A 24,443-nucleotide genomic window follows, 5' to 3' on the forward strand; every position below is an offset into this window, starting at 1 on the left:
CGAGGAGTCGCCAGTACCCACTGTCTCGCAGCCACCTGCGACATCGCTTCTGGTCGTAAGTACGTGTCAATTCTTTCTTTCTGAGAAACTGGATGCGTCAGCCTCTTTCTTTGGTCTCTGGGCTCTCTTGGCCTTTTTGGGGTAGGCGTGCATACACCTGCTCATCACGGAACATATAGCAGCCCCGTCTCATAGATGGAGAAACTGAGGCTCAGAGAGACTTTCAGTTAAGGTAGGTCACACACCTGCTACCTGTGGAGCCAGGACTGAAACTCAAGCCTTCTGATTCTACAGCCAGGGCTCTTTCTACTGTTCCCCTTCTGTCGCTTCATCCCATGGTGAAAGTTTGATTCTGATGATATGGCTATTTCAATTATGTGTTTCTGTATACTCACGCAATCACATTTGCATCTGTTATGTATTGAAAAGTCTGGGAATAACCCAGTTAAGAAATAGTTTCTGCTGGGTGCAGTGGCTCATGTCTGTAATCCTAGCACTCTGGGAGGATCACTTGAGCTTGGGAGTTCAAGACCAGCCTGAGCAAGAGCAAGACCCGTCTCTGCAAAAAATAGAACAATTGGCGGGGCATGGAGGCCTATGCGTGTGCGTGTAGTCCCAGCTACTCGGGAGGCTGAGGCAGGAGGATCCGTTGAGCCCAGGAGTCTGAGGTTGCAGTGAGCTGTGATCATGCCACTGTACTCTAGCCTGAGGGACAGAGTGAGACCCTGTCTGGAAAAAAGAGAAATTAGTATTTACAAAGAGTTTATAGTTACATAGTTGCCATATTGTCTTTTTTTTGTTTTTTTTTTAAAAGGCAAGACTTTACCAAGAAATTTCAGCTACATAACTAATATGCCAAAGAAAAGACTACAAGGAATACATCAAAAAGTTACTAGTGGCTACCTCTAAGTGCTGGGATTATGAGTGACTTACTTCCTTTCTTGTTCATATGTATTTTTTTAAAAAATAACTTTATTGGGAGATAATTAATAATCCATAAAGTTCAACGGTCTTTAGTATATTCACAGAGTTGTGCATCTTTCTTCACTAATTCCAGAATATTGTCATCTGCCCCCCAAAAAATCCCATATCCATTAACAGTCACTATCCATTCCGTCCTCTCCTCAGCCCCTGGTAACTATTCACCTCCTGTCTGCCTTAATGTGTTTGCTTATTCTGAATGCTTCACGCAAATAGAATCAGACAGCGGTCTGTGTCTGGCTCCTTTCAGTGTTTGCGTCATGTCCCCAAGGTGTATGAAGTTGTAGCATGCATCAGGACTTGACTCCTTTACGTTGCGGGGCAGACAGGGGATAAAGCCAGTTCACTGTTAGTGGCAGAACCAGGGCGGGAAGCACATGGATGCTCACTGCAAATGCTTTCATCATTGTCTATGTTTCCAACTCTTCATAATAAAGTACTGGGAAGAGGGCAGTTGGGTCAGAGGACGCCATAAGACCAGAAACACACCGGGAATAACAGATAGAAACAAATGCTTTAACTCCCTGTGAAGACAGTGCTGTGGAAGGACTTGGACGTGGCAAGGTATGGACTGGCTGAGACCTCTACGTCAGATCCTCAGCCAAGCCCCCACTACACGCCTGAGGCCGCGTCATGCCACGCAAGCAGCAGAGGGCCTCACATTCCCGAGTTGACAAATCATACTCTTGTTTTACTTTTAGGCAGAGAGCCGAAAGATGAAAGTGGTGTTTCTCCTCGCTTTCCTTTTGATCACGGCTCAGTGTGTGCCAGTAAGTAAACTCTGAAAGTCTGTGTCTTCAAATTCGCTTTGGTTCACACATTGTGAACTTTCAGTTATAGCAGATTCTCAGAATAAAACAAAAAGCAAAACAAAGCAAAACAAAAAATCCCAGCCCATCATGAGAGCAACAGCCACGAGTTCCTTTGGACCTGAAAGCAGCTCTTCTACCTGTTTTAAAAGACCCTGTTAGGAAAACAGGAGAGTTGAGTCAGGAGCAGTGGGAGGCTGGCCTGGGAGCACAGCGGCGACCCTCGGGCGTGGCTGCACTCCGGAATCAGCTCAGCGCGACCCCGGCTCACACTGCTCAAAGGGGAGCGTGAGGCCCACTGAGGATGATTTGAGATGACACGACCTGGTGTGAAAAAGGATGAGGGACTGAGGCTAACAGGCAAGATCCCTTCGTTCTGTAAATGAAATTCGCTTGAGTATCTGCAAAGAGACCAGAAATCGTGCTGGCTGCCGGGATTACATCCGTGAAACATAAATCGTCCTTCAAGGAATGCAGAGTCCACATTTCCGATTTCATTACTATTGTCGCCATTACTGTAAACGTCCTCAGTCTCCACACTCTGCCTCTCAATCTCCACAGGTGCACAACTCGGAGTACGGACTCCTTCGACGCTGCTTGAACTGGAAGGTAACTGCATCCTCCTACCTGTCTCGTGACCTAAATTAGAGATGTTTGCTGTCCACTATAAATATGTGATTTAGGGAGAAAATACTTCTGACACTTTGAAAAAGTGGTTATTTTCAGGGACGTAAGGTACAGATCGACACAAGCCCTGAGTCGCCTCTTGTCTAAGCGAGTGTCCTGCTCCACACACAATCTGTTTAGCGACTCGTCTTTTGCAAATGAGAAGATAACATAAGTCATAGATTTGATTTATAATTTAGCAAACTCTGATTTAAATAGAATTAAACAGAATCCAGAAAAACCACTATTTTGTTTTGGAATTCATTGTAATGTCTTTACTTTCCAGAGGGTCCATCAAAGGACGACCTCATAGAGACCACGAACGCCTCCCAGGGGACACTTGTTTCATGTGTCCACTACGATAGTCACAGTTCCTCATAAAGAGTCACGTGTCATAAATGCCTTTTGGATGACTTACCCTCAATTGACATGTTTCTACTGTTTTTTTTTCTTTTACCAAGCGAGCTCAGAGAGAAGTTTGTATTTATTCCCGGTAACTGTCTGTATTCTAGATTTTGATATGTGGATTGTGGTCTCTTGGCGTATCGCCTGCTTCCTGCACATTCCCGAAGGTGCTCGAGCGTCTTGGGCAGCTCTGTTTCAGCTTCCAGTAGAGCTGCCCAAGCACACGGCCCTGCCGCCCACCCAGGGCCCAAGCTCCCGTCACCTTCGCAGTCTGGACAGAAGGGTGGAGACAAATGACGATGCTCCGGGTCCCCTGGTCATTTGTTCACTAGCGTTAATATCTGGAAACCTTTTGTGCCCTTTTACTCGTCTCAGTTAACTCCTGACTCCCTTCTCTTCCACCCGATTGTCCGATTTCCATTACAAGAACCTCAAGCTTCTTGAGTAATGACAGTCCTTACAGCCGTTTTTGTAACGGCTCTTTAAAAATGTCTTCTTGTATTCTTCAGAATATTTAAAACTTTATGTGAACGGAAACAAAATTTTCTGACAATTAAATATCATGAAATTTTTCCCCTTTTTCCCCTTTTCTTACAGCAAATTCAAAAGTTCCATGAGCTCCTGCATAACTGTGTAAGTCTTTGTTCTCTGTTTTTCGGTTGTTTCCAAGACTTGGAAGGGGAGGGGAGGGTTCAGGAAAGCAAAGGGAAAGATGAGGAAGAGGAAACGTGAAACAATGAGAGTTTTGTCGTCATAATACTGGCCACTTTTCCAATTTCTTCTTTCTCATAAAACTCTGAATCATTATTTATGAATTAAAAATGTTCCCCATCCTAAGAAAATTGCTAAATAACGAAAGAACCAAAACCTATGATCCCTCTGAAAAGCATTATAATTTCTTGAAAATGTTGGAGACAGTTATTAACCATTAAGTCCTCTCAAACTTCAATGACAGATTTCCTACTAACCATTTCTGAGAAAAAAATTATTTTAAAAAGAAACAGTCATTTAAATCCACATAACTTTGATTTTTAAAATACATCTAAAACTGTTTTTTTCTGGCTTTGAGGTATTTTCCTAAATGTGCAGTTGTGTATGTTTCCCTTGCTGGGGGTGCATTTCAAGTGCCTCTTGAAATAGTGCATTAATATCTTTCACCATTTGGCGGAAATTATTAGCTATTATCTCATCAAATATTACTTCTTCTCTATTCTCTTTGTACTTTCCATATGGTTTTCATGCTCTTTTCGATCCTTTTGTCCTTCTCTGCTGCAGTCTGAATATTCTTTTTTCTGATGTCTTCCAGCTCGTTAATTTTGTCTTCAGTTGTACTTAATCTGATGCTAAACCCATCTACTGAATTCTTACTTTCAGCTATTATATTTTTCAGTCCTAAATGTCCATTGGATGCCAAAAGTTGCCATCTTATCTTTTAATCTCTTGACCCCTTTTATGACGGTTATTTCAAAGCCAATGTCTAATAACTCTACTTTTTGGATCTCCTGGGGGTCTCCTTCTGCTGTGTACCTTTTTTTTTTTTTTTTGGTTTTCAGTTGAATCTTGCCCCTGCCTTCCCCTTTTGGATTGTTTTGGGGAGGGGGCCTGGTTGCTTTTGATCGAATAGGAAACACTGTTAATGAAAATGGTAGAGACAACTTGAGGTTCCGGACGCAGTTATCTTCCTCAAAAAGTGCTGTGCTGTGGACGATGGGCACGGCACCCACAGGCCACCTCGCTCTGGTCAGCGGCCGAGAGAATTGGCACGAGTCCCTCTGGTTCCCCTCACTCCTGGGGGAGGCCGTTGGGATTCCATCCAAAATACTTACCGGGTCCACTCGTCTCTGGCAGCTCTGGAGTTTGAACTTTATTCCCCACACCCGTGAGTCTGTCACAGGCTCTACTCGGCAGGCCTCCCGGTCAGCTGTGGGCGCCGCCGGCCGGCTGCCGTGTGGGGAAGGGCGGCCGAGGCCGTCCTAGGCTCCTGGCTCCACTGCAGTCTCCAGTCTCCAAAGCCCCGTCTCAGAATCCGTCCACCTTCAAACGGATGCTGTTTTCAAAAATTCTGTATCCAACTCTTCTCGTCGTTCTCCCCAGAAGGACTGGCTGAACCAACAAGGTTGCAAACAGAATATTCAATTTTCTCTTTGAAGAAATAAAATATTTTAAATTTCACTGATTTCCTCTCACACACATACAGAGAAGTAGAGGAAGGTGGTTCTAAGGAAATGAAACTAAGAAGATACGGTATTGGCTGCAAATCCTTCTCTCTGTACCTATATAACTTAAAATATGATTTCTGTACAAATAACAGCGATAGCATTCTTACATGCCAAGTATTTATACATGCATTTTTGTCTTATCAGCGGAAATCAAAACACTCGACAGGCCCACACGTGCCAGTGATTCCAGCAATGGAGGATGACTCTGTTTTGAGTCCGGATCCATCTGAGCCCAGTTTCCTCGATGCACAGGAAGAGTCGTGATCAATGCCGCTGTCCGTCTTCCTCCAGGCCTCGTCTGACACCTCAGCTGGCGATCAAAGACACTCCGCTGCTCCTTGTAACACATTGTACCCTTTTCCATATCCTGAACAGAGTGCAATGCTTCAATAAAAAGTTTATATCACTAATATTATCTCCAGTGGAATGTCTTTTTCCATCATGATCAGCATTTTAAAGAGGGATCAGGCAAAGGAGCGAAGTGATGAGGAAATAGGGTGTTCAGCCGTTTGTTTCTGGGCAGTCCTATTCCTAAGAACCTGGGGCTCTACACGAGGGAGAACAGGGTCGGGTGGGTTTGCGGGGGTGACCTGCAATCTCTGCTGAGCTTGGGGACGAAGTGGATGACAGAAGGATCCTGTCTCCAGCCTGCATCCAAGGCCTTGGAGAGACTACTTAGGATGTTTCTAATGAGGAGAGAGGGTGTTCTGACCCTACTAACTAGGACAGAAATACACGAAGCCGTGGGGAAATATGCTTAAAATTTTCTTTTGCCTTATTTTGGAGGCAAAGTGACAAGTGCCTCCCTGACCTGTCTATGGAGATGTACAAAGCAAACAGAGTGAGATTTTACAGACGTTACTCCTTCCGTCTCTACAAATGCTTCAGGAAACCTCAAATACTCTGAGCTGGTCCGGTGACAGTTCTCCCACGGCAAGTGCCATCTCAGGCTGGCAGCAGGGGTGGAACACGGGCACGGGGCAGCGTTCACGGGCACTGTGTGACACACAGCCATCTTCTTCCTCAGGATGGTGACACTTTCCAAAGCCTGTCCCTTAGCGGACTGCTCAAACTATTTCTGAACCCAGAAGGTACCCCCAGCCCAGGCCATCTTGCCTTTAAGTAAATTCACTTCTTTAAAGGAAATCATTAGTAAGAATTCCAATGCCGAATTCAGGAAAATCCAAACTCTTCTCTAACCTCTTCCACGTCTGCAGTTGCTCCAGGTAGCGCCCTCCAACCTTAGGGAACGCTGATCATTGGTTTAAAACGAGAAGATTGCTTTTAACATTCGGTAACGTTAATTCAGTAATGTCCCCCTAGTAAAAGAACTCCCCTCACTGTTCCTACTTGCCTCGCCTTTTATTAAGATACTTTTCTCAAAATCTGAAAAAAGGGAACCAGTGACCAGGGATTAAGTGAACATAATATCTACTTTTATTACGAAACATTAAATTTTTGACACATTGCTTCATTTGCTTTCTTAAAAATCTATTATCTGACTTAAACCTATTCAGCAAAATGCCAATAAATTATATAAATCATAGTTTGGGTGTTTAAAAACTAGGAACATAATATGTTTTATGATAATCGACAATACTACATCTGAGTTGCATAAGCTGTTAACTTATAATCTGTTTTAGATGTTTAGCTCAAAGTAAAAAGAAAACCAACCCTGTCAGCACGCTGCTGAAAAGCTTCTAGAGCCGCCCTCCCCGGCGCCGCGCTGTGTGCCAGCACCTCGGCTTCTCCACGGAGGCGGGACGTCGCCACGCAGGTGTCAAGGCACTCATCCCTCACTGTCCCCTCGCGCACCCTCGGAGTCACACTGGATGGAGGGCTGACGATAGGCATCAACCCTCAGCCCAGGCTACCTTGCTTTTGCTTTTAGGTAAACTCATTTCTTTAACAGAAAATCATCAGCTAAGAGCTCGAATGTGGACTTAGGAGCGATGACTCCAATTCAATACACATTCAATCAAATGTGTCAGTACTTAAAGTCACAAAATTCTGAGATGTAAATAATCAATGAACTAAGGTAAACAGCACGGCCACCACGTGCCTTAAAATGGCATGTTTTTTGATGTCTGAAGCTCTTTGCAAATTACATTTTGGGACAGTTTAGATGAATTTGAATAAAACATATGTTGTCTGCATATAGTTCCGCAAGGGTTTTCAGCGTGGGTGGCAACATTTAAAAAATACAGCAATGGTCTTAATTCACCGTTTCCACTTGGTTTCTAAATCTTTATTTTCTGTGGAGGCAAACCAAAGTCCTGTCTTAAGATTCCATCCTCAAGGTTACAATATAATCTCTATCATTCCTAGAGATTTTAAAGCTAGATACTATCCTGGTCCTTGTCGGCATCTTCATTTTCATCTTCCTCATCTTGGTCTCCAGATTCAAGTTTATCCTCTTCTACAATCTAGATAAAAAAAATACCGTTTAATATTATGAAGACTTGTTCACGTCACATTCAACACAACATGATATATACTCTGTTGATAAATTCCGTACTCTAGTAATTATAGTAGAAAAACAGCCATCGGATTTCTTTGATTTAATGCTCAAGGCTCCCTATCCTTTTCTTTTCTTTCTGTTTTTTGAGACACAGTCTCGCTTTGTTGCCCGGGCTAGAGTGAATGCCGTGGCGTCAGCCTAGCTCACAGCAACCTCAAACTCCTGGGCTCAAGCAATCCTGCTGCCTCAGCCTCCTGAGTAGCTAGGACTACAGGCATGTGCCACCAAGCCCGGCTAATTTTTTTTGTGTATATATATACATATATATATATATGTTAATTGGCCATTTAATTTCTTTCTATTTATAGTAGAGACGGGGTCTCGCTCTTGCTCAGGCTGGTTTCGAACCCCTGACCTCGAGCAATCCGCCCGACTCGGCCTCCCAGAGAGCTAGGATTACAGGCGTGAGCCACCGTGCCCGGCCCCTAACCTTTTCAATAGGAATGAGATGTACCAGTTAACTTTGCTGATGAAATGGCTATACCTCTCGACACATACGTCTGAACCAAATATGGTAGAAAATAATGGCATACTTGGGTGATGACAGTCTTGCTATCAAAAGAGCAATCGAATCAATTCACTCTATAGGTCAAGATCCAACAGATGACAGTCTACAAGTGCTAGAAACTGAACTTCATCTGTGTCTTAAGTCAATTCACTCAACACAGTGAAAGCAATGCAGATGATACCATATGCATGAACCCACATGTCTATGCCTATAATATAGGTACATCTTTTCTGGTCTAAATTAAAAATTCTAAAGCATCTAAAGAAAATACAAGTCATATTTGGAAACACTTTAATCTTACTGGATAACCAAGATCCTTGAGTTTTCTCTTCAATGAAAATATTTTCTGATCTTGTTCAGCCAAAAACACTAAGAGATCATCTTGTTCTTTTTTGGAATCCGTAATTTCCAACTCTAGCTTGTCCTTCTCATTTTGTAAAATGGCAACGGTACTGTTACATGAATCCAGCTGTTCTTTAATGGCAGTTCTTTCCTCAGACAGAGCTTTAATTTCATTCTAGGAAAAGAAAAGCAAAAGTTAATAATCTAAAATTAGTACTCACTTTCCTGGAGTTTTTAACAAATAGTTTGTTTCTATGATAGATCACTATACTTGTTCAATCTACAGAGTTTGGGGGTGACGGTTGAGGGTATACCCAGTAACATGAGGATGTGTCAGACTAGTCATCCAAGATGGTTATTGTGAAAACTAGAGTTTAACATACAAAATATAGTTTTTAGTTAGCTGTTCCTCAAAAAATCCTTAAGAGATTAAACAAAACAATAGTATTTCATATAATCAAATGAGTAAATTGAAGGCCGGGTAGGCGGCTCATACCTGGAATCCTAGCACTTGGGAGACCGAGGCGGGCGGAGGTCAGGAGACCGAGGTGGGCGCTCAAGTTCAGGAGTTCGAAACCAGCCTGAGCAAGAGTGAGACCCCATCTCTAATAAAAATAGAAAGAAATTAGCTGTACAACTAAAACTATATAGGAAAAATTAGCCGGGGATGGTGGCGCATGCCTGTAGTCCCAGCTACTGGGGAGGCTGAGGCAGGAGGATCGCTTGAACCCGGGAGTATGAGGTTGCTGTGAGCTAGGCTGACGCCATGGCACTCTGCCTGGGAAACAAAGTGAGACTCTGTCTCAATAAAAACAAAAAAACAAAAACAAAAAAAAGAGTAAACAGAGACACAAAACATTTTACAGCAGAAGACTGGTTAGCATCAGAATTAGAAGTCAAAGTTAAAAAAAAAGTTTATCAGCTGAGTGCAGTGGTTCATGCCTATAATCCTAGCACTCTGGGAGGCCAAGGAAGGAGGATCGCATGAAGCCAGGAGTTCGAAACCAGCCTGAGCAAGAGTGAGACCCCATCTCTACAAACATAGAAAGAAATTAGCCGGACAACTAAAAATATATAGAAAAAATTAGCCAGGCATGGTGGCACATGCCTGTAGTTACAGCTACTCGGGAGGCTGAGGCAAGAGGATCGCTTGAGCCCAGGAGTTGGAGGATGCTGTGAGCTAGGCTGACGCCACGGCACTCTAGCCCGGACAACAGAGTGAGACTCTGACTCAAAAAAAAAAAAAAAAAAAATGCTGAGAATCAGAGGAGGCAGTGATGTGAGTGCTAGCTTGTGTCCAGGCACAAAGACGACTGAGGTCTCAGCTCAAAGGCAGAGAGAAAGAATTCTCTTTACTCAGGCTCTTATTACATTCAGCCTTCAGCAGGGAGGAGAGGCCCACTCACCCTGGAGGGCAATCTCCTTTACTCAGTCTACGGACTCTAATATTAATCTCCTCCAGAAAGACCCTCACAGACACCTGTAAATACTGTCTAACCAAATATGGGAACCCTGTGACCCAGGCAAGTTGACAGGTAAAATTAATCGTTACAGGTGTGAACATTTTTTTTTTTTTGAGACAGCGTCTCATTTTGTGGCCTGGGCTAGAGTGCCGTGGCATCAGCCTCGCTCACAGCAACCTCAAACTCCTGGGGTCAGGCAACACTCCTGCCTCAGCCTCCCAAGTAGCTGGGACTACAGGCATGTGCCACCATGCCGGGCTATTTCTTCTATATATATATTTTTTAGTTGTCCAGCTAAGTTCTTTCTATTTTTTAGGTAGAGACAGGGTCTCACTTTTTTTCAGGCTGGTCTCAAACTCCTAAGCTCAAACGATCCACCTGCCTCAGCCTCCCAGAGTGTTAGGATTACAGGCATGAGCCACTGTGCCTAGCCAAGGTGTCAACGTTTTAATGGCTTGATACATATTGCCAGATTGATTTTCTGGACAGGGCACACGAATTTTACCATAAACTCATAGCATTGAGTGGGATCATCTCTAATTTCTGCTGAAGGTGAATGATAGTGCTTCTGTGGTACTTTCACATGCATTTCTTTCATTAGTATCCCAAACTGTCTTCCTACCTCCTTTTATTCATAAACTAAGGAAATTTAGGTCCAGAGAACTTGCTTAGTATGTGATCTAGTTAATAGCACAGCCAGGCCTGGGACCCGTGGTTCCTGTTTCTGTCCAGGGTTCTTTCCAGTTTTACCTGTGACTGTGCCATCTGTTTGGATTGTCTATAAGCAGTCGACGGCTCTCTTGCCCTCTTACTCCTGTGACTGTTATTGCATTATATACAACCCACATCAGTAGACTGAGGCAAGAGCTCCTCCTTGCTGGCTTGAAGAAGCAGCAGCTATGTTAAGGACTCACATGGAAAGAGCTGTGGGTGGCCTGTAGGATCTGCAGACAGCCTCTAAGAAATGGCTACAAAAGGCCAGGGCCTTCCAACATACAGCCACAAGGAAAAAATCCTCAAACAAACTCTATCAGCTTGGAAGCAGATTTTTCCTTAGTTGAGCCTCCAGATGAGACTGTAGTCTAGCCAATACCTGGAATATAGAATATAGGCTGGGCGTGGTGGCTCACGCCTGTAATCCTAGGACTCTGGAAGGGCAAGGCAGGAGGATCGCTTGAGCTCAGGATTTTGAGACCAGCTTGAGCAAGAGTGAGACCCCTGTTTATACTAAAAAAATAGAAATAAATTAGCTGGACAATTAAAAGTATATAGACAAAAAATTAGCCGGGCATGGTGGCGCATGCCTGTATTCCCAGCTACTCGGGAGGCTGAGGCAGGAGGATTGCTCGAGCCCAGGAGTCTGAGGGTGCTGTGAGCGAGGCTGACGCCCCGGCACTCCATCCCGGGCAATAGACATGAGACTCTATCTCAAAAAAAAAAAAAAAAAAAAAGGCCAGGCGTGGTGGCTCACGCCTGTAATCCTAGCACTCTGGGAGGCTGAGGCGGGCGGATTGCTCGAGGTCAGGAGTTCGAAACCAGCCTGAGCAAGGCCCTGTCTCTGCTAAATTAATTGACCAACTAAAAATGTATATAGAAAAAATTAGCCGGGCATGGTGGCGCATGCCTGTAGTCCCAGCTACTCAGGGGGCTGAGGCAGGATGATTGCTTTGTTAGGCCGCAGAAATGTACAGCCCGTGTGGGGGAGAGACGACCGCCTATAAAAGACTCAGAGTCCAGAGACTTGATGCAAAAGCATGAGGTTTTATTTTCCAGCGCAGCGCAGGGGCAAGCGAGCTAAGGAAGCTGCCGCGCCGGCCTTTTTTTTCCTTAGGATTTTTATAGGCAGAAGCCACACGCAGGTGGCTAGGGATCACAGGGTGGGGGGAAATTCCATGGGCTTTGACCTTGCACAAACATGTACCAGATATTAATCGGGAACTTCTAATCTTGGTCAATAAACTCCAAGGACTAACGGCAAGCGGTTTTCGGGGAGTTACAGAGTGGCGCCAGCGCCAGCGGGGGAGGGAATAGGGTTGAGCGAGCGCAGTTTACAGAAGCAGAACGGCAGGTTAGATTTTTCTCCACATTCCCCCCTTTTTCTTTTTGAGAGAGTTTTAATCTTAAAACTATGGGTTATTATCTATAGCGAGTGGCTAATACTGCTGTTGTAAAACCATTAACCGGACAGTGCTGACCTGTTTTTGGATGAATGTCACTAGTCGGCTTAGTATGCAGGGCCGGAAAGTTAGGAGCAAGATGAGGATGAGTAAGGGTCCCAGCAAGGTGGAGAGGAGGGTTGTTAACCAAGGAGAGGTGTTAAACCAGCCTTCAAACCACCCTTGTTTGGCCTCTCGCTCCTTTCTCCGGGATTCCAGCCTCTCTCTAAGCTTAGACATGGAATCTTTAAGGACTCCGGAATGATCGGCACAAAAACAGCACTGTTCCTTTAAGGCCGCACACAGTCCCCCTTCCTTCAGGAAGAGCAGGTCTAGTCCCCGCCTGTTTTGGAGGACCACCTCGGACAGGGAAGTTAAGGACTCCTCAAGCTTGGTGATGGACTGTTCTATGCTTTTAAGATCTTCATCCATTGCCATTTGGAGCTCTCTTGAATAAGGGGGCCCCTTAATTAGAGCTGCAGTCCCTGTTCCTACTCCAGCTGCCACCCCTGCGCCCAGGAGAGTTGCTAGGGTTAAGGACACTAGTTCTCCCTTCTTTAGGGCGGAGGAGGGGGACTTATATGTCTCTTCAAAAGAGGCAGCTGAGTAATACCTAATTGTGGGAACTAACTGGACAAGGACGCAGTATTCTGCTGATTTGTTAAAAATCTGTGCTGCCAGGCAGGGGGTCAGCCCTGTGTTGCAAGCCCACCATCCCCCCTGTGGGGGAACTAAGTAGTAACCTTCACCTGAGGGGGCTCCTCTCTTGTCACTGCAGAGTCCTTGTCGATCATCGGGGACATTTCCGATGCAGGAGCCTTGTCCTGAAACCTTAGTCAGGGTAAGTTTTCCGCGACTTCCCCAAGTGCAAGCAATAGGGCTGGTGGTGCTGGTATAGTTCCCCTGATAGCTGTTGGGGTCGTTAGCAGCACCAGGTGTGGTCCTTTCCACCTTGGCTCGAGATTGGCAGCTCGGTGTCGCCGGACGTAAACGAGATCACCGACCTGGAACGGGTGTGGCACTCGTACTTCTCCGGGCTTGTAGAGGGCGGCCAAAGGTGCCCAGACTTCCCTGTGAACGACTTCAAGGGCTTTCAACCTAGCAAGTAGGGAATGAGGAGCATTAACATCAGCCGGCATAGACCACGGGTCGGCCATGAGGGGTGGGGCAGCCCCGAACAGAACCTCAAACGGGGTCACCCCCAGGGGGCCGGGCGTGTTCCGAACGCGAAAGAGGGCGAAGGGAAGGAGCACTGTCCAGTCTGTTATGCCAGTCTCTAAGGATAATTTAGTCATAGCCTCTTTTAGAGTTCTATTCATCCTTTCTACCTGACCTGAGCTTTGGGGCCTATAAGCACAATGTAATTTCCAATCCGCCCCAAGTATCTTGGCCATTCCCTGACTTACCTGTGCAATGAAAGCTGGGCCGTTATCGGATCCAATTACCTTAGGGATTCCGAACCTGGGGAAGATGTCTTCCAGGACTCGTTTGGCCACCTGTTGCTGTCCCCTTCGTTGTGGGGAAAGCCTCTACCCATCCTGAAAAGGTGTCTATAAAAACTAGAAGATATTTGTATCCATACCGGGTTGGTTTTACTTCTGTGAAATCTATCTCCCAATTGTCCCCAGGACGCTCTCCCCTTAGGCGCCGCCGGGGGCTAGCCTGGGATGGGTGAGAGTTTACTAGTTGACAAGCTTTGCATTGGTGAACTACTTCCTCAGTTAAGCGACTGCGTCCCCGGATGTGGTATTTTGTAGACTGGCAATTGGAGCGTGGATGCTTTGCTCCTAAATGAGTAAGACGATGCAATTGCTTTAAGTATGCCCGAGCGGCTTCTTTGGGCAGGACAATTTTTCCCTCTCTAGTCTTCCAGATCCCCTGCTGATCTTTAGAGAACTTGGCAGGTTTTTTTGCCAGGCTCTCCTCCTCTTCTGAGGAGTAGTGGGGGAATGTCGGTGACGCCACCGGGGGACTGGCGGCAAGAATCAGAATTCCTGACCTTAGAGCCGCTTGTTTTGCTTCACAGTCAGCTTTTTTATTCCCCTGGGCCACCTCGGAAGTTCCCTTCTGGTGCCCAGGGCAATGAATAATGGCCACCTCCTGGGGGGCGTGAATAGCCTCAAGGAGACGTAAAATCTCCTGCTTGTTTTTTATTTCTTTTCCCGAGGAGGTGAGCAAGCCTCTCTGGCGGTATATGGCTCCATGGATGTGGGCTGTTGCAAAAGCATAATGGCTGTCTGTGTAAATGTTGACCCTTTTCCCTTCTGCCAGCTCGAGGGCTCGTGTCAGGGCAACTAACTCCGCCTTTTGGGCAGAGGTTCCCTCAGGTAGGCTACCGCCCATATGACCTGATCTTTGCTGACCACCGCCGCCCCTGCGACCCTTTTACCTTCATGGATGCAGCTGCTCCCGTCGGTGAACCAGGTGCAGTGTGGGTTGGGTAGCGGCTCATCCCGGAGGCCCTTACGTGGCCCTGTCTCTTCTGCCAGAATGTCATGACAGGAATGAAGGACTTCTCTGTTTTCCGGATGCTCCTCCGGCAACAGTGTGGCCGGGTTGAGAGCCACCGGGGCTCCAAAAGAAACCCGTTCGCTGTCCAGCAACAAGCTTTGGTAGTGGGTCATCCGGGCGTTGGACATCCACCGGTCGGGGGGTTGCCGGATGATGCTTTCCAGCGCATGGGGGGCTATAACTGTTAGCTTTTGCCCCAGAGTAAGTTTGTCTGCATCTTTTACAAGCAGGGCGGTAGCTGCTATAGCCTTTAAGCAGCTGGCAATCCTTTTGCCACCGGGTCCAGCTTTTTAGATAAGTAAGCCACCGGTCTCTTCCAGGGTCCTAGAGCTTGAGTCAGCACCCTTCGAGCAACCCCCTTCTTTTCATCCACAAAGAGGGTGAAGGGTTTGGAAACATCTGGCAAGGCCAAGGCCGGTGCAGAGAGAAGCGCTCTCTTAATGTCATCAAATGCACGCTGCTGGGGCTCCCCCCACTGGAAAGAGCTCCCCTGTTTTGTTAGCGGGTACAGAGGTTCTGCTAACGCTGCGAACCCAGGGATCCACAATCGACAGAAGCCCGATACCCCAAGCGGGAAAGTTCTATGAGTAGGTCTTCCGTACCTGCTTTGCAGTCTTCTTCCATCGCTCCTGCCAAGAGGAGGTCATCTACGTACTGGAGAAGAGTGACCTGCAGGTGCTCAGCCCGGAAAGTGGTTAGGTCCTGATGAAGGGCTTCGTCGAAGATGGTGGGGGAGTTCTTAAATGCTTGAGGGAGCCGGGTCCAGGTTAGTTGCCCCGTGGTCCCAGAATCCGGGTCCCTCCACTCGAAGGCAAAGAGTCTTTGGCTGGCTGGGTGCAACCGCAAACAGAAGAAAGCATCCTTTAGATCCAAGACTGTATTTTAGACACGAGAGGGTGGAAGAGCACTCAGCAAATTGTAAGGGTTGGGGACGGTAGGGTGAATGTCCTGGACTCGTTTGTTGACTTCTCTGAGGTCCTGCACGGGCCGATAGTCATTAGTTCCCGGCTTTTGAACGGGAAGAAGGGGGGTGTTCCAAGGGGAGTGGCATTTGACTAAAATCTCCATATGCAAGAGGCGGTGAATGTGGGGCCTGATTCCTTCCCAGGCTTTTTATTCTTATGCACTGGCACTGACCTATTATCACCCACAGCTGCGGCCAAGATACGCGTTAATCTTTTTTCCTGTCTCTTCTCCCTCTCATCTTCCCTGGCTTCTCTCTCTCTCTCTCTCCTCTTCGGTTTCCCTTTTATGATATACTTTCTCTGCTTCTTTAACTAACTCTAGTAGAGTGAAATCCTGCAACCCCTCCAACCTCTGAAGCTTCTTTTTAATGTCTAGGGCCGACTGGCCTATGAAGGCCATGGCTACCGAGGCCCTTTGTCCTTCAGAGGTTGGGTCGAAGGGGGTATACCGTCTGAATGCCTCCATCAGTCTTTCAAGGAAGACGGACGGGGGCTCAGTTGGTCCTTGAAGGACTTTTCTTACCTTAGCCAAATTGGTGGGGCGTCGTGCCGCCCCTCTGAGGCCTGCCACTAGAGTCTGGCGATAGACGGTCAGTCGCTCCCTACCTTCTGCCGTATTGAAGTCCCAGCCAGGCCGAGTCATAGGAAAAGCGGCATCCATCAAGGGGGGGAGCTGAGTAGGGCGTCCATCAGGTCCGGGAACATTCTTCCGTGCTTCCAAGATGATTCGTTCCCGTTCCTCTGTGGTGAAAAGGGTCTGGAGCAACTGCTGACAGTCGTCCCAAGTGGGCTGGTGGGAAAACATTAGAGACTCGACCAGCCCAGTCAGACGCTGGGGGTCTTCAGAGAAAGGTGGGTGGTTGGTTTTCCAATTGTAGAGGCCTGCTGTGGAAAAGGGCCAATATTGGAGGGGCTGAAGGGGGGGCTGCGTCGTCACCCTCCCCGGAACTATGGTTGGGAATCGGCACAGGACGAAGGGGACAAGCCACAGTGGAATCTGGAGACGGAGGAAAACCCCTCCTGCTCCTGGTGCCTTGAGCTGGTCCCCCAGCCAAGGGGGCCGAGGGTTGGGCGCGCCCTGATCGTGAAGGGGCGACCTGTGGAAGAGGGGGGTAAAGTGGGGGAGAATCAAGGAGGAGGGAATCAGCCTGCGGGTCAGTCAATGGCCGAGACTGCCGGGCTGGATCCGAAGTCGTCTGGGCCACTAGGGCCAGAGGGGAAACCCGCAGTCTTGCCCCAAGGGGGGGGTTCTGGGCAAGATCTTGCCACACAACGATGTAGGGGCCCTGATTCGGGTGTCCTTGGGGGTGTGGCGCGAAGATTCTTTTCTTCACTGCAAAAATAACAGAGAGGTTAAAAGTTCCATCTGAGGGCCACCCCACACCGAAGGAGGGCCACTCAGAGGCACAAAACGTCTGCCAGGGGCCCTTCCGGATGATGACGAACAGGTCGTGGGCCCGGTCTCGTACTTCCTTCCAATGTGTCAGGGTGAGGGAGAGAGGAGTACTCTTCCCTTGGCCCATAATTCCTGGATGAGTAAAAAGGAGAATAAAAGAGAAAAGAGCGACAACACAGACAGCAGACAAACACCGAAGCCACTTGCTTCTGCACCCAAACACAGACAAAGGACGATATCTTACCCTAGGGTTATCTTGCCCAATCCTGCAACGACTTGCAGGCAAACAAATGGAGTCGACCAAGGCCACCTGGTCACCCCTAATCCCTGGAGCGTCCTCTAGGGCGACAGTTTTTCTGGGTCACAAAACCTCTATTTGCCCAGAGGAGTCTTCTCCTCACGGAGTCAACACCCTGTCGATCCAAATTCAAACTTCAAAACTGACACATCACATATAACACAGAGACAAACATAAAGGATGACTCCGGAGTCTGCCCACCTCCAAGCCTGGTGCTGCCGGTCTTTTAAGAGGGGTCACCTCTCCGATCCCGGACGAGCCCCCAAAATGTTAGGCCGCAGAAATGTACAGCCCGTGTGGGGGAGAGACGACCGCCTAAAAAAGACTCAGAGTCCAGAGACTTGATGCAAAAGCATGAGGTTTTATTTTCCAGCGCAGCGCAGGGGCAAGCGAGCTAGGGAAGCTGCCGCGCCGGCCTTTTTTTCCTTAGGATTTTTATAGGCAGAAGCCACACGCAGGTGGCTAGGGATCACAGGGTGGGGGGAAATTCCATGGGCTTTGACCTTGCACAGACATGTACCAGATGGGCTAATATCGGGAACTTCTAATCTTGGTCAATAAACTCCAAGGACTAACGGCAAGCGGTTTTCGGGGAGTTACAGAGTGGCGCCGGCGCCAGAGGGGGAGGGAATAGGGTTGAGCGAGCGCAATTTACAGAAGCAGAACGGCAGGTTAGATTTTTCTCCACAGCTTAAGCCCAGGAGTCTGAGGTTGCTGTGAGCTAGGCTGACATCATGGCACTCACTCTAGCCTGGGCAACAAAGTGAGACTCTGTCTCAAAAAAACCCCCCAAAAATACCAAACAAACAAAAATTAAAAATACACACATTTAAAAATCAAACTAGTTTGATGTCCCTTTACAAAACGGGCCACTACACCCCAATAAATTATTTTTGAAGAGCCACTCTGTGTCTCTCTGAGGAAATGCTCTGTGTCATAACAGCAGCTGCTTGAGAATGCTGGTCCCTCTTGCCATCTGGCTAGAAATAGCAATGTCATACGCCCCAGGGAAGGCTGGCTCCAGGGACAGTCCCCACAGAACACGTGCCTTGCTGGCGTCAGGTGATCCCATCGGGAGAGGAGAGGCATGAACACCCGGAAGGGGAGGCAGGAACGTGGGACTGGGCTGGGGGGAGCCAGTGGCGGGATCCTCCCAGACTGCACTGGGGCATCTCGGCCACAGTCACGCAGACTGCCCCTCATTCCGGCCCCCGAGTGTCTGTGTGTTAGCTGCCAAGCCTTCTTGACAACTTGTTTTGTTTCCAAATTTTTACCTTTCTATAAAATCCTTCTAGCACCTAGGAAGGAGTTTTGAAAAAAAAAACAAAAACCCAAATCTAATCGAACTTTTTGATCTGCCTATTAAATTATAGGGTCTACAAGGCCCAGAGGCCTGTGTTAAATGATACCAGCAGGTTGCAGTTAGCAAAATCCAGACTATGGGGAGTCTGCAGGACAGACGGTTTCTTCAACAAATACAGTACAGGGAGATAAACACAAAGAGATGAAGGAGAAACCTATGGATTAAAAGAGGCTTCAGAGTCATAACCAGTCACAATGAATAGAACTTTCTGGATCCCCGATCAAGGAAACTGGGGTAGCTTTTTTGTTGATTTGTTTTTGAGACAGAGTCTCACTCTGTTGCCTCAACTAGAGTACAGTGGCCTCATCACAGCTCACTCTAACCTCGAACTCCTGGCACGTGCCACCATGCCCGGCTAAGTTTTTTATTTTTAGTAGAGATGAGGTCTCACGTTCTCAGGCTGCTCTCGAACTCCTGGGCTCAAGTGATCCTCCTGCCTCAGCCTCCCGAGTAGCTGGGACTACAGGCATGCGCCACCATGCCCGGCTAATTTTTTCTCTATACTTTTAGTTGGCCAATTAATTTCTTTCTACTTTTAGTAGAGATGGGGTCTCGCTCTTACTCCGGCTGGTTTTGAACTCCTGACCTTGAGCAATTCTCCTGCCTCGGCCTCCCAGATTCACTAGGATTACAGGCGTGAGCCACGGCGCCCGCCTGGCTGAAACTGGTTATATTTTACACAGACAAGCAGAGATGTGTGAATATTGACTGAATATTTGTGATATTAAGGAATCATTGTTAATTTTTTAGGTATGGTAATGAGATTGAGGGTGTTTTTAAGTGCCGAGAGAGACACACTGAAATATTTATTGGGAGTTGTTTGAAAATAGGGGCCTGCAGGTGGGATATGAACAAAACCAGGCTGCCCTGAGCTGGGCATTGTTGGATCTGGGAGATGGTTACACAGGGTGTGACTATACCCTTCTCAGACTTTTTGGTTTGACTTTTTCTATAATCATTTTTTAAAACTAGAGCTGATGTTAAGTGGGAGGAATCAACGATATACTTGCCAAAGCAAGCGATGGAGCAAACATGCTCAAAGCACAGCTGGAGCCGGATGAGAACCACCCTAGTCATTAAACTTGGGAGCGGACCAGAGTGGGATAAGCAGACTCCATCGATTAGTTTTGCTGGATTTGGGGAGCCGGGGAATCACCTAATCTCGTTAAACCTCACCTTCCTCATCTGTAAAATGGGCAGGATCCAGTGATGTTTTTCAGAGAAGTCATGAGACTTGTTAAAGTACATTAAAATTGAGACCAGGCCTGAAGACTCACTGAGCAGACAAAACCAGTTAGGCCTCAAAAGGGACCTGAACCTTGCTTGATTTGCAAACATAAGCAAAACTTAACTTGAGCTATTTCTTGTACAAGTCTGTGTTAAAGAAAAACAGAAATGAAGCTCCACCAATCAGAAGTACCCCACAAACTCATAGACCAATGAAGCCAACTTTGTAACCAATTAAATATTATCTATTATTTATACATTCATTCTATAAAAGCCTGTCCCCTACTCTTCTTTAGTGAAGTCCTGAACCACTTCTGGCTTCGAGTTGCCCAGTTCAAGAACTGTTGTTTGTTCAATATTGTATGATGCCTCAGTTTACTATTTTTTTTTTAGAGACAAGGTCTTGCTCTGTCACCCAGGCTGGAGTGTGGTGGCCCAATCATAGCTCACTGTTACCTCAAATTCCTGGGCTCAAGCAATCGTCCCCCTCAGCCTCTCAAGTATCAAGGACTATAGTCACCACCACACCTAATTTTTGAAAAAACATTTTTTTAGAGAGGGGGTCTTGCCATGTTGCCCAGGTTGATCTCAAATTCCTGGCCTCCAGCAATCTTCCCACTTTAGCTTCCCCAAATACTAGGTATTCCAGGCATGCCCTACCATGCCCAGCTGCAGTTTACCTTTTTAACACACTTGAGTGACAGAGGCACATACGAAAGTATTTTGAAACCCATAAAAGACAACCCAAGTGCTAATCATTATATATATGATGATACTAGTTCAGTTATTCAAACCCATATATTCCATGAATATTTATGGAGTACCTAAGTGACAGAGGCTGTGTCAGTCACTGCAAATACAAAGATGAATGGGATGTTACTCTACGTTGTCTAAGTCTGTGGTTCTCAATATTGGATACATCTTTAAAAAGAGCTGGGCCTGGATATCACTCCAGACCAGTTAAAACAGAATCTCTGGGAGACAGGGTCTTGGGCAATAGTATATTTAAATAAATCCTCACAGGTGATTTGATTCTATTGTTTAGCCAGTCTTGAGAACCATTTGTCTAATTGATCTTTGATCGATGAGTAGTTCTGACACAACCATTAAGAAGACTAGGTCTGGGCAGGGCACGGTGGCTCACGCCTATAACCCTAGCACTCTGGGAGGCCGAGGTGGGAGGATGGCTTGCGGTGAGGAATTCGAAAGCAACCTGAGCAACAGCAAGACCCCGTCTCCACTATAAATAGAAAGACATTAATTGGCCAACTAATATATATAGAAAAAACTAGCCAGGCATGGAGGCCCATGCCTGTAACCCAGCTACTCGGGAGGCTGAGGCAGGAGGATCGCTTGAGCCCAGAAGTCTGAGGTTGCTGTGAGCGAGGCTGACGCCACGGCAATCCAGCCCAGGCAACAGAGTGAGACTCTGAGTCTCAAAAAAAAAAAAAGACTCTGAGTCTCAAAAAAAAAAAAAGAAGAAAGAAAAGAAAATCAGTCATCTGATATGTGAATTGAGATTCCTCCTCCCATGGTGACATTTTTCTTTGACTCTGTTAACTAGTGAAGTCTCCTATCCCGAAGGTGGCAGTGGAAACGACTCTGTTGGATGTTTTTGCTTCCACATTCTGGCTTCAGAATCACCCACCTACTTGAAACTCCTGGAACACCTCTGTATAGGCAGACTTTCCTGCCACCTCTTGCCTTGTCGTTCTTCAGTCGAACTGAACCATCTGTCCTTCCACAGACCCACCATATTATTGCTAACTTCATATTTGTGTTCATACTGTCCCCTCCGCCTGGCACGCCTTTGTCGTCCTTCCTAGGTAAACACAGCTTCCCACTGAAGATTCGGTGAAGTCCTCTTCCTCCCGGACGCCTTCTGAGCCAGGTGCTCCTCTTCGGTGGCCACAGCGCCCTGCGCACACCTGTGTCACTGCACCCGCACTGCGTGGCCGTCATTCCCGGACCTGTCTCCTTGTAGACTTGGATTTCCTCAAAGGCAGAAACATATTTTATCCGTTTTTGAACTCCCAGCGCAATGTTAATCCAGTAGGCTCAAAATAGATGTCTGTTAAAGGAAGGAAGAAGACAAGGAGGGAGGCAGGCAGACGCGAAGGCAAGGGCCCTCTCCGTGCTCTCTACCTTCTTTTCTGACCTCTGTGGCTTGTCTTTTCCTCACCAGGAAAGTATCTGGAAGTCCTCACCTTCTTATGTTCCAGGACAGTCCTGGGAGCCTCTTCCCGGCTGTCCCATACAGAGAAACAAGTCGCCTTTCTGTCCCCGTTTCTCTCTTTCAGAACCCCGTGTCACAGTAGCAACTGAAGCATTTCTGTAGCTCATAATGGGACCCAGCTATTACATGATTTATCCAAGCTCCTATTTTGTAGAGCATTTTACCATTTTCAAGTCACTTTCGTGTAAATGTTAGTCGATTTTCATGCGACCCTGTGAGGTCACCAGAACCAGTGATGGAGCAGGAAAACCGCCTGGCACACGGCAAGATAGACGCCACCTTGAAGGAAACCACTAGCATGACTGCTGCTTGACCCCCACATACCAAGGTGTCCTGCAGTAAGATCTGCTAAAAATGCCCATAGCACAGATAACACCCCCGTAAAGATGCTTGTCTGACCTCCCCATTGTCACAAGTCTTAGGAATAGATAACACTCCCTGTAAAGATGCTTATCTGACGTCCCAGGTTGTCACAAGTCTCAGCAAAAAACATCTGAAGATGCAATCGGCACACGGTTCACCCTGGGCGCTTGCTATATTAAGGGACAGCGAGGAGTCGCCAGTACCCACTGTCTCGCAGCCACCTGCGACATCGCTTCTGGTCGTAAGTACGTGTCAATTCTTTCTTTCTGAGAAACTGGATGCGTCAGCCTCTTTCTTTGGTCTCTGGGCTCTCTTGGCCTTTTTGGGGTAGGCGTGCATACACCTGCTCATCACAGAACATATAGCAGCCCCGTCTCATAGATGGAGAAACTGAGGCTCAGAGAGACTTTCAGTTAAGGTAGGTCACACACCTGCTACCTGTGGAGCCAGGACTGAAACTCAAGCCTTCTGATTCTACAGCCAGGGCTCTTTCTACTGTTCCCCTTCTGTCGCTTCATCCCATGGTGAAAGTTTGATTCTGATGATATGGCTATTTCAATTATGTGTTTCTGTATACTCACGCAATCACATTTGCATCTGTTATGTATTGAAAAGTCTGGGAATAACCCAGTTAAGAAATAGTTTCTGCTGGGTGCAGTGGCTCATGTCTGTAATCCTAGCACTCTGGGAGGATCACTTGAGCTTGGGAGTTCAAGACCAGCCTGAGCAAGAGCAAGACCCGTCTCTGCAAAAAATAGAACAATTGGCCGGGCATGGTGGCCTATGCGTGTGCGTGTAGTCCCAGCTACTCGGGAGGCTGAGGCAGGAGGATCGGTTGAGCCCAGGAGTCTGAGGTTGCAGTGAGCTGTGATCATGCCACTGTACTCTAGCCTGAGGGACAGAGTGAGACCCTGTCTGGAAAAAAGATATGTTAGTATTTACAAAGAGTTTACAGTTACATAGTTGCCATTTTTTTTTTCTTAAAGGCAAGACTTTACCAAGAAATTTCAGCTACATAACTAATATGCCAAAGAAAAGACTACAAGGAATACATCAAAAAGTTACTAGTGGCTACCTCTAAGTGCTGGGATTATGAGTGACTTACTTCCTTTCTTGTTCATATGTATTTTTTTAAAAAATAACTTTATTGGCCGGGCGTGGTGGCTCACACGTGTAATCCTAGCACTTTGGGAGGCCGAGGCGGGCGGTTTGCTCAAGGTCAGGAGTTCGAAACCAGCCTGAGCGAGACCCCGTCTCTACCAAAAATAGAAAGAAATTAATTGACCAACTAAAAATATATATACAAAAAATTAGCCGGGCATGGTGGCGCATGCCTGTAGTCCCAGCTACTCGGGAGGCTGAGGCAGGAGAATAGCTGAGCCCCGGAGATTGAGGTTGCTGTGAGCCAGGCTGACGCCACGGCACTCACTCTAGCCTGGGCAACAAAGTGAGACCCTGTCTCAAAAAAATAAATAAAAATAAATAAATAAATAAAAAATAACTTTATTGGGAGATAATTAATAATCCATAAAGTTCAACGGTCTTTAGTATATTCACAGAGTTGTGCATCTTACTTCACTAATTCCAGAATATTGTCATCTGCCCCCCAAAAAATCCCATATCCATTAACAGTCACTATCCATTCCGTCCTCTCCTCAGCCCCTGGTAACTATTCACCTCCTGTCTGCCTTAATGTGTTTGCTTATTCTGAATGCTTCACGCAAATAGAATCAGACAGCGGTCTGTGTCTGGCTCCTTTCAGTGTTTGCGTCATGTCCCCAAGGTGTATGAAGTTGTAGCATGCATCAGGACTTGACTCCTTTACGTTGCGGGGCAGACAGGGGATAAAGCCAGTTCACTGTTAGTGGCAGAACCAGGGCGGGAAGCACATGGATGCTCACTGCAAATGCTTTCATCATTGTCTATGTTTCCAACTCTTCATAATAAAGTACTGGGAAGAGGGCAGTTGGGTCAGAGGACGCCATAAGACCAGAAACACACCGGGAAGTACAGA

The 24,443-nt window shown here is 46.9% G+C and overlaps 2 protein-coding genes and 1 long non-coding RNA gene across 3 annotated transcripts; all 3 read right to left on the minus strand.

Moving 5' to 3' along the window:
• Window positions 1-6,494: 6,494 nt before the first annotated feature.
• LOC142864731 (uncharacterized) lies at window positions 6,495-8,676 on the minus strand. The gene is made up of 2 exons (XR_012915072.1): window positions 8,411-8,676; window positions 6,495-7,506 (listed from the first exon to the last, which is right to left on the minus strand). It is a non-coding gene; the product is annotated as an uncharacterized LOC142864731 (long non-coding RNA).
• Window positions 8,677-11,735: 3,059 nt separating this feature from the next.
• LOC105860015 (uncharacterized) lies at window positions 11,736-14,872 on the minus strand. Its single transcript, XM_075997811.1, has 2 exons — window positions 13,653-14,872; window positions 11,736-13,168 (listed from the first exon to the last, which is right to left on the minus strand). Exons 1-2 carry the CDS (start codon window positions 14,411-14,413, stop codon window positions 12,907-12,909), a joined length of 1,023 nt encoding a protein of 340 aa, XP_075853926.1. The 5' UTR covers window positions 14,414-14,872; the 3' UTR covers window positions 11,736-12,906.
• A 710-nt stretch (window positions 14,873-15,582) lies between these two features.
• On the minus strand, window positions 15,583-16,705 carry LOC142864730 (uncharacterized; the record flags this gene model as incomplete). The annotated part of the gene is given in 2 exon segments (XM_075997812.1): window positions 15,583-15,811; window positions 15,813-16,705. Coding segments are annotated over 2 exon segments (1,068 nt in total), but the record flags the coding sequence as incomplete, so codon positions are not given.
• Window positions 16,706-24,443: the final 7,738 nt, after the last annotated feature.

This window comes from Microcebus murinus, chromosome 26, assembly GCF_040939455.1.
Source record: "Microcebus murinus isolate Inina chromosome 26, M.murinus_Inina_mat1.0, whole genome shotgun sequence".
Classification (NCBI taxonomy): Eukaryota; Metazoa; Chordata; class Mammalia; order Primates; family Cheirogaleidae; genus Microcebus; species Microcebus murinus.

Bases quoted from the DNA above. Each gene is read 5' to 3' on its own strand.
- LOC105860015 (XM_075997811.1), bottom strand. From the start codon at position 14,413: ATGGGCGGTAGCCTACCTGAGGGAACCTCTGCCCAAAAGGCGGAGTTA. The intron at 13,169-13,652 runs GTATGGATACAA...CCTACTTGCTAG, and splicing joins ACAGAAGTAAAACCAACCCG to GTTGAAAGCCCTTGAAGTCG.